Here is a 16,040-nt window from a genome sequence, read left to right on the forward strand (position 1 = left end):
TTTGGTATTGATTTTCATATTCAGTTTTTTTTCCATTTTTCTGCCTCCATCAAAATCTATCTACTTTTCAATCTCTTCCCCTCCCCTCCATCCATTTGCACCATCTTCCCACTCTTCTCTTCTCTCCCACTTCCCTCCAACCATGTCCACCATCGCTTCTCTTCCACTTCCCTCTATCTAGGTGGACCATATCTTCCTTCCTCTTCCCTCCATCCATGTCCACCACATCTTCCCTCCATCCATTTTCACCATCACTTCCCTCCTCTTCCACTTCCCTCCATCCATGTACACCATATCTTCCCCTCCCCTCCATGCATGTGCACCATTTCTTCCCTCTCTTCTCTCCAACCTCCCTCCATCCCTATGCACCATCTCTTCTCTTTCACTTCCCTCTATCCAGGTGGACCATCTCTTTCTCCTCTTCCCCTTCGCTCCATCCATGTGCACTATATATTCCCTCCTCTACCCCCATCCATGCGCATCATCTCTTCCCACCTCTTCTTCTCCCCTCCATCCATGTGCACCATCTCTATCCTCCTCTTCCATTTCCCTCCATCCATGTGCACCATCTCTTCCATTTCCTTCCATCCATGCACACTATCTCTTCCCTCCTCTTCCACTTTCCTCCATTCATGTGCATCATATCTTCCCTCCTCTTTCCCTCCCCTTCATGCATGTGTACCATTTCTTCCCTCTCTTCTTCCCCATTCCCCTCCATCCTGTGCACCATCTCTTCCCTCCTCTTCCACTTCCCTCCATCCAATGTAGCATTGCCAGAGGTTGTGGTAAGAGCGAATAGCGTAGCTGGTTTTAAGAAAGGTTTGGACAATTTCCTGGAGGAAAAATCCATAGTCTGTTATTGAGAAAGATATAGGGGAAAGCCACTACTTGCCCTGGATCGATAGTATGGAATGTTGTTACTCTTTGGGTTTTGGCCAGGTTCTAGTCACCTGGATTGGTCACTGTGATAATGGGCTATTGGACTTGAGGGATCATTGGTCTGACACAGTAAGGCTCTTCTCTTCATCTCCATGTCCACCATATCTTCCCTCCTATTCCCCTTTCCTCCATCCATGTGCATCATCTATTTCCTCCTCTTCCACTTCCCTCCATCCACGTGCACCTCTTCCCTCCTCTCCCCCTCCCCTCCATCTGTCCACCATCTCCTTTCCCTCCCCTCTTGCCTTCTCCTCCCCTCCATTCATCCATCTGCACCATCTCCTTTCCCTCCACTCCCCTCTTGCCTTCCCCTCCTCTCCATTCATATGCTATCTCCTTCCCCTCCCCTCCTTTAATGTGCCCCCCCATCCCGTTCCTCTCCTCTTTGTCTCTCCCATTCTGCATCTCTCCCTTCTTCCTCCCTCCCTCTCCACAGCCCTGGTTCTACCAAATGTCCTCCCCTCCTGGTTCCAAAGCCCCCCTCACCACAAAAACTACAAGGAGGTTGCCAGCACAGCTGTAATACTCTAATGCTGCCTGCGGCCTCCTCTGCATGGTTCCTTTGCCACATTTTATTTATTTATTTATTTTAATACCACTTATATCCTAAGTGGTTTACATTTAGGTACTTTTTATCATATTTCCCTATCTGTCCTGGTGGGCTTTAGATCTAATCATTGTGCCACACACTCCCACATTCTACTAAGGTGGAAACAGGAAGTTGCTTCAGAGGGGGTGGACTGAGGCAAAAGAACAGTACAGAGGAGGCCACTGGCAGTGCTGGAGAATTGCTGCTGCGTCAGCACCCTCCTTGTAGTTTTTAAGGTAAGGGGTGCTTTGGAACATGAAGTGGAGCTGCGAGTCACATGAGAGGTTCCTGCAGGCTGCCATTGGCTCACAGGCCTTGCAATGAACAACAGTGCCATAAGGTAATACGACAGTTCACATTGCACACACAAGTATAACAATCAGTTCAGCAAAAGTATCAGTCCTCCTCTTCGGCCCCTCTATGTGGGATGGGAGGGTGTTACCTTCTTCTGAGGCTTCTGCCCTCTGCCTTTCTATGCAGAAGCCAGGAAGCCTTCTCCATCAAGCACGATTTCAGCTGAGAATGATGTATGACAAGATAGGGATAATCTTTCCACATGAAAATTGAGAACTTTGCAAGTTTGCAACTCCTCTATAGCTTCAGATCATCTGCAGACTCCAGAGGATCCCTTCTTCCAGGGGACAGAGAGACTCTGTGCACTGAGTTTGTGCTCCCCAAGCTCTACAAAAATCCCTTCTGCTACCGTATTCAGGCCTGCCACCAGCATGACTGGAAGGAGGTAGAGACAGTGCCTTTGAAGGCCAGAGGAAAATGCATGTATTGGCCTTGTCTGACTGAACGAGAAAGGAGCAGCTTGTGTTGGCTGCAATTAAGAAGAAATCTAGTATGTTTATAAATCTTTATTAATTTTCAAAACTAATACAAAGTGCCATAAATTATACATACATTTATAACAAAATAAGCACTTAAAATCCATCAATAACAATGAAGATAATAAATATCCCTCCCCTCCCATCCAATAAATTGATCAAGAAATGAACCAAAAAATATATCCCCCCACCCACCCAGCCCGTCCTGGACATGTATAAAAATAAAGAAAAGATTTGAAAACCAAGAAACTATGTTGAATTAACAAAGGATGTCAACGGGCCCCAAATCAAATTAAATACTTTCCTATGCCCCAACATATCTGCATTCATCTTTTCTTATTTGTACCCTAAACATAAATTGGCCCACCAAAACGGAAAGTTGAGCCGATCACAATTCTTCCAATTGCGGGTTATCAACTGCATACCTATCCCTATCATAATCAAGAAGAGCCTGCCTTTGTAGCGATCCATGGGAGGCTTGACGTGTAGCAAAGTTCCACATATAACTACCTCATATGTCAAAGGGATTGCTGATTCCAGTATAAGGTTAATCTGTCCCCATATTGACCTCCACAAACTGAGTATCAAAGGACAATAGAACAACAGATGATCCAATGTCCCTATGTCTAGATGACGTGCCAGCATTTATTAGATTTAGAACTGTCTAATTTATGTAACATATGTAACAAATGATCTATGTAACAGAAAAAAACATGTTTGTCTCATAGAAGAAGAAATCTAGTATGATGGCTGCATTGGTCCACACAGACTAGAGGAGGAGAGAGAAAGGAGGGGAAAGGGTTAATGTGGCAATTACTAGGGGTCAGGCTGATGAAAGAAACAAGGACTCTGTGGACAGAATGCTGGAGAAGAAGAGAGGGGGAAAATTAGTGAAATGGAAGGTAAGTACAGATGTCAAGGAGGAGAGGGATGTAAAAAGATAGGAAGGGGATGTGGAGAGGGATACTGTGAAAGTGCACCGGTGTGTTTATGAGAGACAGTTTATAGGTGTCTGTGAAAACTCATGTAGGTGAGATGAGGAGGAGGAGGGGTGAAGTGGAAAAGCAGGGATGGACAGAAGCAAAGGGAAGTAGGGAGAGATGGAAGGAAGCAGAGAAGGTACAAGAGAAGGGGCACATCAATACAAATACCAATATGACCAGATTTTGGCAATTATATATATATGTATAAATATAAAATTTTATTGTACATTTTATAAACAAAAAGAAAGTGTTTATAACTGTAAGACTTTCAAAAATAAATAATCACATCTCTGAAAAATAGAGCACTCTTACAAAACCCTCACAAGGCAGCATAGAGAACAGTTTCCACTTAGTGAAAGATAATATTTTGTATTTTAAACATATATTAAACATGTTTTCTTAACATATATTTATACCTATCTATATACCATGTCACAAACTGCTTATACTTTTCATTGTATAATTTTTTCCTGTATTTGTGTGGCCAATGGTAAGAACATGCCTTAATGGGTCAGACCAAAGTTCCACTAAGCCCAGCATCCTCTCTCTAGCAGTAGCCAATCGAGATCTCGAGTATCCAACAGAGTAGAACTGCCTCCATAGTCCCAGGGCAGGCAGGGAGTCTACAGAGCAGGGGTGTCAAAGTCCCTCCTTGAGGGCCGCAATCCAGTTGGGTTTTCAGGATTCCCCCAATGAATATGCATGAGATCTATTAGCATACAATGAAAACAGTGCATGCAAATAGATCTCATGCATATTCATTGGGGAAATCCTGAAAACCCAACTGGATTGCGGCCCTCGAGAAGGGACTTTGACACCCCTGCTATAGAGCATTGCTGAAAATTTCTGGTTAATCATGTCTACCTTTAGTAGCTGCAACTAAATCTATATGTGCTTTTGAATAACCAGTCTTCTGTGTACAAAAGGGAGCAAGACCTGCTGGATGTGATTGTATCTAATGAGTCTAAGTTAGCTAATCAGGTAGATAAGCAGGCAGGCAAAGCCTGAAATATACTTGAAATGGTCTTACGGAAGAAGGAGGCGATGATACCTCTAGTGCAGGGATGTCCAACCTCAATCCTTGAGGGCCGCAGTCCAGTTGGAGTTTCAGAATTTCCCCAATGAAAATGCATAATATAGTCTATTTGCATGCATTGCCTCCATTGTATGCAAATAGATCTCTTGCATATTCAGTGGGAAAGTCCTGAAAACCTGATCTGGCAAGGGCCAAGATTAGATACCTCTGCTCTGGTGAAACCTCATTTAGAGGAAAATTTGAAAACCTTAAAAAAAGTGCATCTTTCTCTTTCTCATCCTAAGTCCCTTTCCTAAATTTCCGCATACGCCCATAAAATATATATTTTCCCTGAATCATTTTCTGAGGTTTCCACCTGAACAAGAAAGAATGCGAGAGAGTGGATGGGTGAGTGCAGCCTCCAAGGAAGCACATCAGCCATCTCTGGATTACCACTCAGAGAGCTGAAAGTTGATCGGAAGAAGGATGGACATAAATACTTGGTCTTCACTGATTGTGTAAGTATGTAATTCACTTCTGCCTCTGTGGATTTCAATGGCATCACTCTTAGGTATCAGAAGGTCACAGAAATCTCACTCAGTGCTTTAATAGCTTGAGATCTTGACTATAATTTAAATAAGTGTAAATGGACCCAATTTTTCTGTAAATATTTTTCTGTTCTTTTTCTATCTATATAGCTCAACATATGTGCATTTGGCTATGGAATTCTGTCTTGGGCTAAGCTTCACAGGGTTATGGTACCTCCATTCACTTGGTAAAAACAATCTCCGTGAGAAGGTCTTAAAATCGTCCCATAATATTGTACAAGCAGGGAGGGGGAAGAGCTGGCACATTTTTTCTTCTCAAGAACTTTGCCAGAAAATTATAAAGGCTCCATACGCTTAATCCCTTTCAGCTAACATTCTTCTTTGAAGTTATCTCCTGGATTGTTCAGCTTGTTCAGGGTTTTTTTAATCCGTAGAGCAGTCAGTCTCGCCGAAGGGCTTTGGTACCAGCATTCCTTCATGATTTTAGCTAGCACTGACAAAATCTAAGAAAAAAAAAAGAAAACTCTGTATTAGTTACAGTGAAATGTCACAGCACATCGGAGCATGGTGGTAATTTTGTACTGAATGGTTAGGGTTATGCAATAATCTGTGTGCATGTACTTAGCTTCTCTTGGCTGTTGCCTGTTTTGGGAGTGAACATTGGAGCTAACTTACTCGGGATAGGGATGAAGAAAAATTTATGGCTAAAGACATGGGTGGGTCTTGGTGAATGAAAACAATCAAACTCCTTGTGTGGAAAAAAAAATTAAAAAGAAACATAGATCAGGGACTTTGTAAATCTCAAAGATGATGAATACTCCCTTTATGGGAAACGGATTGGGACTTGTATACTGCCTTTTTGTAGTTATACAAACACACTCAAAGCAGTTTACACTTCTCCCTCCGTATTCGCTGTGATAGGGGATTAACAGAACCGCAAATACAGAAAAAACTGTGAATAACTTTTTCATATGTTATTCGCTGTTTTCTATTAAAAACCATCGTGAATATAGTGAAACCGCGAATAACATGGTGGAAGATCTGGTCTGTTCCTGAAGGAGAGGCAAAACACGGTGAAGAAAGTGCTGGGAATCAGCGATTTGCTCTGTAAATGCTTGGAATCAGCGATTTCTCTATGCAAACTGATGTAATTTGCATGATCCTTTGAATGCTTGTGTCTTTCCTATATTTTTTTGCTGAAGTTCTTTTCTTTTATGGTTAGTATTTGGACCAATGTAAACAGCCTAGACTTGTCTTTCAAATTTGGCAGTATATAAAGTCACATAATAAATATAAACTTTATATTTATACACTGTTACATCTCTGAGCTAAAGGGTGGAGGTGTACTGCATAGTGGAAAAGATATGCTAATTGCTCACCGAGGAAGATATACTAAGACAAATCAACAATTAAAAAGTGATAAATCGCCTAAAAGAACTCATACATGAAATTGCTGATCTGCTGTTAGTGATCTGTAACATGTCGCTAAAATTGTTTGTAGTACTTGAAGATTGGAGGGTGGCCAATGTTACACCGATTTTTAAAAAGGGCTCCAGGGGAGATCCGGGAAATTACAGACCGGTAAACCTCACCTCAGTGCCGGACAAAATGGTGGAAACAATTATAAAAAAATAAAATTGTGGAACATGTAGACAAACATGATTTAATGAGATAGAGTCAGCCTGGGTTCAGCTGAGGGAGATTTTGCCTCATCAATTTTCTTGACTTCTTTGAAGGTGTGAATAAACATGTGGATAAAGGTGAGCCAATTGATGTAGTATATCTAGATTTTCAGAAAGCTTTTGACAAAGTTCCTCATGAAAGGCTCCTGAGAAAGAAAGAGTCATGGGATAGGTGGCAAAGTTCAGTTGTAGATTTGGAATTGATTATCGGATAGAAAATAGAGGATAGAGTTAAATGGCCATTTTTCTCAATGGAGGAGAGTAAATAGTGGAGTGCCACAGGGGTCTGTATTTGGACCAATGCTATTTAACTTATTTATAAATGATCTAGATATTGGAACAACGTGTGAGGTGACTTAAACGGTTAGGGCTCTTTAGCTTGGAAAAGAGACAGCTGAGGGGAGATATGATTAAAGTCTACAAAATCCTGAGTGGAGTAGAATGGGCACAAGTGGATCAATTTTTCACTCCGTCAAAAATTACAAAGAGTAGGGGACACTCAATAAAGTTACAGGGAAATACTTTTAAAACTAATAGGAGGAAATATTTTTTCACTCAGAATAGTTAAGCTCTGGAACGCATTAAGTTTCCATATGGAACAAACAGGTGCTGAGTGTTACCCCTGACTAAGTTTTTATACTGAAACCTAACAGGTACTAAGGCCTACTCCGAACAGATGCCAAGATATACCTCTGTTTATGCCCTACAAGAAACAATTAGGTGCTAAGTTTTCACACCTGACTTAAGTCCTTACACAGGGAACTAACTGGTGCTAAGTTCTACCCCGATCAGATACTAGTCTTTCCTCGGATTCCAGATCTCTACACGAGAAACAAACAGGATCTGCCTTTCAGCCCTCTTACAGGTATCCCCTAATTCTCACCATGAAGCCACCTCCTTGGTTCCTTCTTTTCTTACTCTGCTCATTTACCAACACTACTCACTGCTTGAAACCTCTCCTCCACAATTTGCTCGACTCCACTAATGTCAGTAATACTTGCCCGGGCCTCAGAATCCCCGCACTGGTGCGCACCAGAAATTACCCCTTCAAAAAAAAACCAGAGGAGTTAATTACTACTCTCTAAAGCCCTTTCCTCCTGCCAGTCTACCCAACATCACCTCTGACTCTCTCACCCCTGTCCCGACACTCTATTGTAATGCCAGATCAGCTTGCAACAAGACCCAAATACTAAAGGACCTACTTGGGGACTTTGATCTTGGATTCCTGTGCATCACAGAATCATGGATCGATAAAGACAATTTATTCACACAAAATGAACTCTACTTCCATGGCTACCATGGCTTCGTCTCTCCCAGAATTAACTGGAAAGGAGGAGGCCTGGTACTCCTCTACAAATCATTTTTCAACGTTCAGCTCCTCGAAAAGGGCAGCTACACTTCACTAGAATATATGTTAGCTTCAATCAATGACGAACTCCACCCTCACCCATTGGGTAGCCTGTTACTATACCGGCCACCAACCCCCTGGAATAAATCCTCTGAACTCGTCCTTGAGACCATAACAAACGCCTTCCATGAAAAGGGGCATACAATAGACATCATCAGTTTCCTCGACCTTACTGATCACAAAACTTCGGCCGAAGATGCTCGTTAGCAACATGTCCCTTGGTCCGATCACTTTTTAGGTTCTTTCTGCCTCCCCATTTTCATGTCTCATCTTGGATCTCCACCCCGTGCCACAAATTCTATTACCTCCCGCAAAAAAATTGCAAGTGAACTGTTCTGGACCCAATTTCTCAACCAGCTTCTCTCCTATTCCAAGCCTGTTGACCCAGAAACCAACTGGCACAACTGGGTAAACCTCTCTGAGACTATTGTGCACTTGCCCCTTTATCTACTAAATCTATCTCCTATTCCCACAAGGCCCTTTGGTATCTTCCGTACCATAGAGAACTGAAGTAGAAATGTTGAGCATTGGAGCATAAATGGAAAAAATCTAGATCCTCTGCGGACATACAGTCTTGGAGGGATAATATCAAGTTCTATAACACAGTACTAAAAAAAGCAAGGAAGAATTCTATGGTGATAAAATCTCCATATCCAACAACCAGAGTAGTACACTGTTTAAAATCTTGCACTCCTTAACCTCTAAAAACGACTCCACCATTCCCCCCCCTCCCCATCAGCAGATGACCTAGCAAAATTCTTCAACAAAAAAATCACTACCATATGAAGCTCCTTCCCATCAGCATCTCTTACAATTCTCTGGTTCCCAGCGACTCCAACCCTGTCCCAGCCGACTCTAACCCCACTCCAGCAGACAGATCCTGGACTGTCTTTGAGCACATATCCAAATCCCAGATCTCCAAACTCTGCTTCATACTGAAATCCTGCAAATGTACCCTGGACCAAATGTACCCTGGACCCATTCCCTTCCTACCTATACGAGAAAATTCCCGCGCAGGCCATCTCATCCCTCACCAAACTTATAAACTCTGCTTTACTATTGGGCTTATTTTCCGCAGAAATGAGACATATTGCCTTGACCCCATTACTAAAAAAAGCCAATCTTGACCCTTCCTCACCTTCTAACTATCGTCCCATAGCAAATATCCCTCTCCTGACCAAAATGCTAGAGGCCATCATATCTACTCAACTCTCATCTTACCTAGAGAGATTCTCCATTCTCTTACCTTACCAATATGGCTTCAGACCCAACTTCAGCACCGAATCCCTACTGGCATCATTAATTTCAAAGGTGCAACAACTACATTCTCGTAATAAGTTTGCTGTCCTACTACAATTCGATCTTTCTTCAGCTTTTGATGTTGTCCACCATGATATTCTAATTTATCAACTTTCCGAGATAGGCATTGATTTCACAGTTTTAGAGTGGTTCTCGAAATTCTTACGATCCCGCTCCTACACTGTTAACACAAATGGCACCACGTCCTCTCCTTGGAAACCGATTTGCGGAGACCCGCAGGGATCACCTCTATTCCCAATTCTCTTCAACATCTATATGTCTTCCCTGAAACTCTTCCATCTATCCTCTCTTGAAACACTCTACACATATGCTGGTGACATCCTTGTCCTTCTCGAGACAGACTCGAACCTCATCAACCTCTGTGAGAACATAACAGCATGCATAACGAAACTCCAATCCTGGTCCCTCACAGAACAAATGAAACCGAACGAGTCCAAAACGAAACTACTCTGGCTCGGCCCAAAATTAGAACAGCTACCCACCCTCATTTCACTGCCTTCTGGCACCACACTGCAGCTTGAGTTCTCAAGCAAAGTTCTAGGCATCATTATTGACTCTTCTCTTTCCTTCAACGACCATCTTAACTCCTTGGTAAAGTCATGCTTTTTTAGCCTCCACATGCTGAGAAAAGTGAGATCCTGCTTCCACCAACAATATTTTGCTGTCCTTGTACAATCTATCATCCTCTCCAGACTAGACTATTGTAACTCCATCTATTTAAGTCTAACCAAAAAAAGTCTTCAAAGACTTCAGTGGATTCAGAACACTGCGGCCAAGCTGATCTTTGCAAAAAGCAAATTTGATCATGTTTCCCCACTTCTGTCCAAACTTCAATGGCTTCCAGTAATTTCAAGAGTCCATTTTAAATGCACCTGCCTAGCTTTAAAGATCCTACACGGCATCCTCCCTCCCCTAATTCCACTATTTTGGAATTCCTTAAGTCCTGATGGCACCAGATCCACCCATAAACTTAAACTATCCTTCCCCTCACTAAAAGGTATCCTCTATGCAGGAAAATTAGGGAAATCTCTCTTCTTTAGAATCACTGAGCTTTGGAATAACCTTACTGCCCCACTACGGAATCTAGGCTCCTTCCAACTATTCTGAAAGCATCTGAAAGCATCTGAAAAAATGTAATGCTCTCTTCCCCTTATACTCAACCTCCAACCCCATTATGCTGTTCCTTCCTTACATTAAGATCTTGTAAACTGTGCCGAGCTCTATAATTATGGAGAGGATGCGGTATATAAACTTAAGGTTTAGTTTAGGTTGGTAAGAGCAGCTAGCGTAGCTGGTTTTAAGAAAGGTTTGGAAAATTTCCTGGAGGAAAAGTCCATAGTCTGTTATTGAGCCACTGCTTGTCCTGGATCAGTAGCATGGAATATTGCTACTCCTTGGGTTTTGGCCAGGTACTAGTGACCTGGATTGGCCACCGTGAGAACGGGCTACTGTGCTTGATGAACCATTGATCTGACCCAATAAGACTATTCTTATGTTCCCCTGCTTGCTTCATTACCATCAAACCAGTCAATGACATGTGTTCACGCATTCTTTGCCAAACCCATTCAATCAGCACACTAAGTCTTCAATTTTTGCACTATGCATTGTTTTTCTGGTTTTCATTAATTTCAGATCATCACTCTCATTGTAAAACTTCAATAACTTATCTTTCCAAGTAGAATCTGCAGCTCTTCTTTGCCACTTTCCAGCTCTCCTACTTGAATTGCACAGAGATCAGGAGAAAAGCATGCACTTGAGTTGGTTTCAGCATGTGCCACGTCAGGGAAATTGACTACTTCTGGCTTGTGTCAAATATTAGTTTATGGAGCTTTTGGTTTTCAGAAAAAGGATCTTGTTCTTGTACCTGAATATAATATACTGCATATGTCTAGTAGTGCTATAGAAATGATTAGTTGTAGTTAGTGGCTAGCTGCTAACCATGGGTATTCAGCAGGAGATAAACAGTTATCTCCTGTTGAATATCCATAGTTAGGAACTAAAATATTTAACAGGCCAGTTAATTACTTTCCAATATTGGCCAGAAATAGACTGAATGAGCCACATTTACACACTGTGAGAGACTTTAGCCATTAAAAGTGATAAAGTAATATGCTAGTAATAACATACGCACATGGGGAAAGGATTGCTGGGTGGGTTGGGGGGTGAGGGGCAGAGAATCTCTTCACTAGCAGGTCAGAGGAGTGAACTATCCATGAGCTCTAAACTGGGAGTTGTGATCTAGAGTCTCTCTCTGACATCCAGAGATCCTGTTCTTGGTCTTTTGGCTGAGAAGGAAGATTGTCCTTTATTGGGTAAAACCTGAAACTGTATTCACAGGCTCTTTTAAGAGCTGAGATCTCTGGACCAAGCAGAGGAAAAAAGAACCTGGAGACTCCTCCTGAAGTCAGAAGATCAGCAGCCCTTGGGAGTTGGCTTGAGGCAGAGTAGTGTCTGGGAGCAACTCACGGCACAATAAAATGGCCATGAGAGTTCCAATTAGGGCTCAATTCTATAATGTTCGCCTAACAACTAGTGTCGCGCTAAGCACAATTCTATAAATGTTAGGTGCACTGTATAGAATCATGCTTGGCATTGCCTAAGTAGTGTTAGGCATCTAGACATCTTAACTTTTAGGCACACCGTATTTATGCCAGGGTTTTCTTGGCCTAAATGCGTATGCCTAAGTTAGGTGCACAACGGTTCCTAAGTCAAAAACAGGCACCTGACTTCAAAACATGTCCACAATCTGCCCCTAACCATGCCCACTTTTAGGTAGGCACTTTGGACAAGGTGTCTAACTTTTAGAGAATCGCATCTACCAAGATAAGCGCCTAATTGGCAATTCCAATTAACATCAATTAATCAGATACATTTTGGCATCCTGCTATATAACAGACCTTCCCTTCTACTGCTCTCATTGCAGCAATGATGCTGAAGTCAGAGTCATCCATCAGGGCACCTTCTGAAATCCTGTACCATGAGATCTTTATCTGGCCACCAGGTGTCACCCTTAATGATAGCCATGACTTCCAAGGACTGTGAATAGTACCTCCGCTTGTAGAATCCTCATACTCATATGACCTGGGGGTGTAGAAGGGCTTATCTTGGAAAAGAACCGATGACAGTACATTGGAGCCATGGAGCCAGTCCATCAATATCTTTTTACCTATGCAAAGCAAATATCTTATTTTCCAAAATATCTGCACTGTTTGCCCCCTCCCCCCCCCCGAGGCAGAAATGATTTGGGGTAAATCAAATCTGTAGTCCAGAGTAGGAGTTAAGTGCAGACTGCACTAGGAGTCGGCAAACAGAGCTGCTGGTCATGTACCAGTAAGTTACTGTAAAATGGGAAGAGAGAAAGGAAATGTCGGAAGGGGAGGAAGAAATTTTCACTAGATAAGACCAAAGTGCTTCTTCTGCATGCACAAAGGCCTCAAAGTTCCTGTATTAATTTGATAAGACTAAAGGGAGAGATGACAGCTTGACCTTTCTTGAAAATAAGTTACAAAGTTGGTTGGATTGTATACCATACTACCACTATCATTCACCCTTGGGCTTTGCTTGATGCTACAGCCCTTGATGATCACAGTTACCCTGGCTTTAAGAAACAGCAATTAAACATTAGAAGTAACAAAGCAACATAGTAGTTGATAGCAGAGAAAGGACAGCTGGTCCATCCAGTTATTCCTGTCCAAACTTCCAAGAACCTACCCCAGCTCCTAGCCGTAGAGCCTGGTTTCTTGTAAGACACCGGCATTTAAAGATGCACTCAACTGATGAAAATTGTTGTACTAGAACCAGTGTCCTTTTAATTTCGTGGCTGGCAATCATTCAAGTAGGAGACTGAAATTTATAACCAGTGACTGAATGGTTTACCATCATGCAATGCAAACAGGCAACAGTTGGTGTAACAGAAAACTCCAGAATGGCTGAGCTAAAGAAAGAAGAACTTAGCCAGTACATCAATTCCTTTTTCAAGGAAAGTGTTGCTGCCTCCGTCCACTGTATTCCACCCATGCAGGTGAAAGCTGAACCTCAAGAGGGCAGCTCATTACAGTATGCATGATCAATTGCAGGCTAATTACAAATATATCACAAATTTTCAAAAAGAAAATCGAAGTGGTTTCCAAGCTCAAAACTGTAAGGGAGAAAGGGGAGCAACAAAGAAAACAATGGGACATATTTAGATGAAAACCAATCAACAACTCTTTCACAATTAAGTGCATCAAATCTAACCCCCTCTTCTATGAAACCGTGCTAGCGGTTTTTAATGCAGAGAGCTGCGCTGAATGGCCCGTGCTGCTCCCGACGCTCATTGAGTTCCTATGAGCATCGAACGCAATGTGGGCCATTCAGCGCAGCTCCCCGCGCTAGAAACTGCTAGTGCAGTTTCGTAGAAGAGAGGGTAAGTTTCACTATTTTATATCATTCCGTTTACATATACACGAGCCAATCAAACATGAAAGGAGGAAAAAGCCTCAGACCACATCGCACAAGCCAGTCGTAATAATGGCTTTAAGGCAAGGCTAAATGATACCTCATGGGCATAAAAAACCTCTATTATTTTGCTGGAAAAGTGCTCTGTGCAACGCAAACCATCAAGGAAAATATTCAAAAAAAGTCCAAATAGCAACAAAAAACACTGTTTGATTGGCTCGTGTATATGTAAACGAAATGATATAAAATAATGAAACCTAGATTTGATACACTTAATTGTGAAAGAGTTGTTGATTGGTAATTGACTGGTTTTCACTTTACTGTGTTGTTTTTGCTACATATTTAGATAAAAACAGCACAAGGCATAATATATGAGGGTAAAGGGGAGAGGAAAGGTTACAGTTTAAACAAAGAATCTTTACAGTTTGAGGGGAATCATTATAATAATGGCATGCTGTATGTAATTCTGCCTCTGCATTATTCTTTAAATACAGTACATGCATATTGTATATAGAATGTATTTTATAGGTAAGTACACATAGGCAGAGTCTGGGAAGAACTTGGATGATTTTTGTGCGCAACTTGTCCAATATTGTAAGTTCTAATTATAGGTGCGTATTTTCACTGTTGCACTACAATTCTATATAGTAAAGTAGGGGGAAATTCAATAAATAGTACCCAGAGTTAGGTGTTGGGATGATCCACACTAAGATAGTGTTCTGTAAAGGGCAGGCTAGATCTAGGTCTTAATCTGGAGAGGCAATAGGGTACGCTAGGGCCTTAGCATGCACAATAGCCCACATTAAATTCCCGAGCATGCTAGCCATGTGCTATAGTGCGCTGTAATTTTGTGCGTGCGCTAAAAACCCCAACGCACCTTCATAAAAGGAGCCCCAAGTATTTGAATTATTTTAGGAAGGGGGAGGGGAGGGCGAGGGAAGTGGGATCCTGGATGTGTATAGAATTATTATTAAATAAACAGATGTTTAAAGAGAATATATATTTTATGTTTTATTTATATTTTATTAAATGGGAAAATTAATTTTAAATTATTCTCCTTAAATGTCAACGGGCTCAATCACCCAATTAAGAGGAAGAAAACACTTAATTTTCTAAAACAACAAGATGCGGATATTTATTACATACAGGAGACACATTTATCCGCTATGGACTCATGGAAATTAGAAGGGGGATAGGTTAAATATTGTTTTTTAACCCCAGCTATGGGTAAGAAGGCAGGAGTGGCTATCTTGGTCCATAGGAAATGTTCGGCTATATTTAATCTGATTTCTGAAGTTCCCTTAGGCAGAAGGGTTCATGTAAATATGAGTTTGGGGAATGATGCGCTGGTGCTATTCAACATATATGCCCCTAATTCAAATCAAGCGGACTTTTTCAAAACTCTTCAAAACTCTTGGTACTACCACTGGCAGCTTCTAATGTAGTAGTGGTAGGGGACTCTAACGCTGTAATGGATCTAATGCTGGACAAAAAAACAGTAAAATTCTAAAGTCATTAGGGTTAGACAACTTGGTACAATCCTATAGATTAAAGGATATATGGAGGATCCTTCATTTTGATGCTCGGAAATTTTCTTTCTGCTCCCACGTTCACAAGTCATTTTCACAAATAGATTATGTTTTTGTTTCAGATCAATTAGTTCAGCAGGTAATAAAAGCCATCATAGATCCAATTATTTTGTCAGACCATGGTGGAGTTTGGATTGAATTTAAATTTGCTGAACAAGATAGTAGTAGACCTGTGTGGAGATTTAATAATACATTGCTTGTAGACTCAAACTTTCTTGAAGAATTTCAATTAAAAATGAATGAATATTTTCGACTCAATGCTTCAGAGGAAATCATTGTGAGATGTTTTCAAAGCTACCATGAAAAAGTTATATCATTTTCGGCATATATTAGGAAACAACTTAATAGGGAATTTACTAATCTGGAACAAAATATTAAGGATTTAGAGTCCAAATTGGCTGTGAAGTGGGAACAAATTACTTTACAGGCCCTCTTAAAAGCAAAATATAAGTATAATGAAATTTCTTCACAATTGGCCAGGAAAGATTTGTTTTCTCAACAGACTCTGTATTATGGAAACTCAAATAAGGCGGGAAGATTATTAGCTAATTACCTTAAAGCAAAAAAAAAAAAAAAGTAAAAATAGTTGCGATTAAAGACGAGAAGGGTGAAACTCATTCTTAAACTGGAAACATTTTAAAACAATTTTTGAACTTTTATAAAGCTTTATATTCTTCTGAGTCTTATTCAAATAAAGAAC

The 16,040-nt window shown here is 41.2% G+C and overlaps 1 protein-coding gene across 4 annotated transcripts in view; it reads right to left on the reverse strand.

Moving 5' to 3' along the window:
- Positions 1 to 4,094: 4,094 nt before the first annotated feature.
- LOC117357102 (serine/threonine-protein kinase receptor R3-like) overlaps positions 4,095 to 16,040 on the reverse strand; it is a 141,286-nt gene continuing 129,340 nt past the window's right edge. For 3 of the 4 annotated variants that reach the window (XM_033937357.1, XM_033937358.1, XM_033937356.1), the window contains one exon: positions 4,095 to 5,407. In XM_033937357.1, coding sequence (XP_033793248.1) covers positions 5,273 to 5,407 — 135 coding nt within the window. In that variant the 3' untranslated portion in view covers positions 4,095 to 5,272. Of the gene's footprint in view, positions 5,408 to 14,717; positions 15,511 to 16,040 lie in introns of those variants that run through there. The other variant, XM_033937359.1, reaches the window with a different exon arrangement.

This window comes from Geotrypetes seraphini, chromosome 3, assembly GCF_902459505.1.
Source record: "Geotrypetes seraphini chromosome 3, aGeoSer1.1, whole genome shotgun sequence".
Taxonomy (NCBI): Eukaryota; Metazoa; Chordata; class Amphibia; order Gymnophiona; family Dermophiidae; genus Geotrypetes; species Geotrypetes seraphini.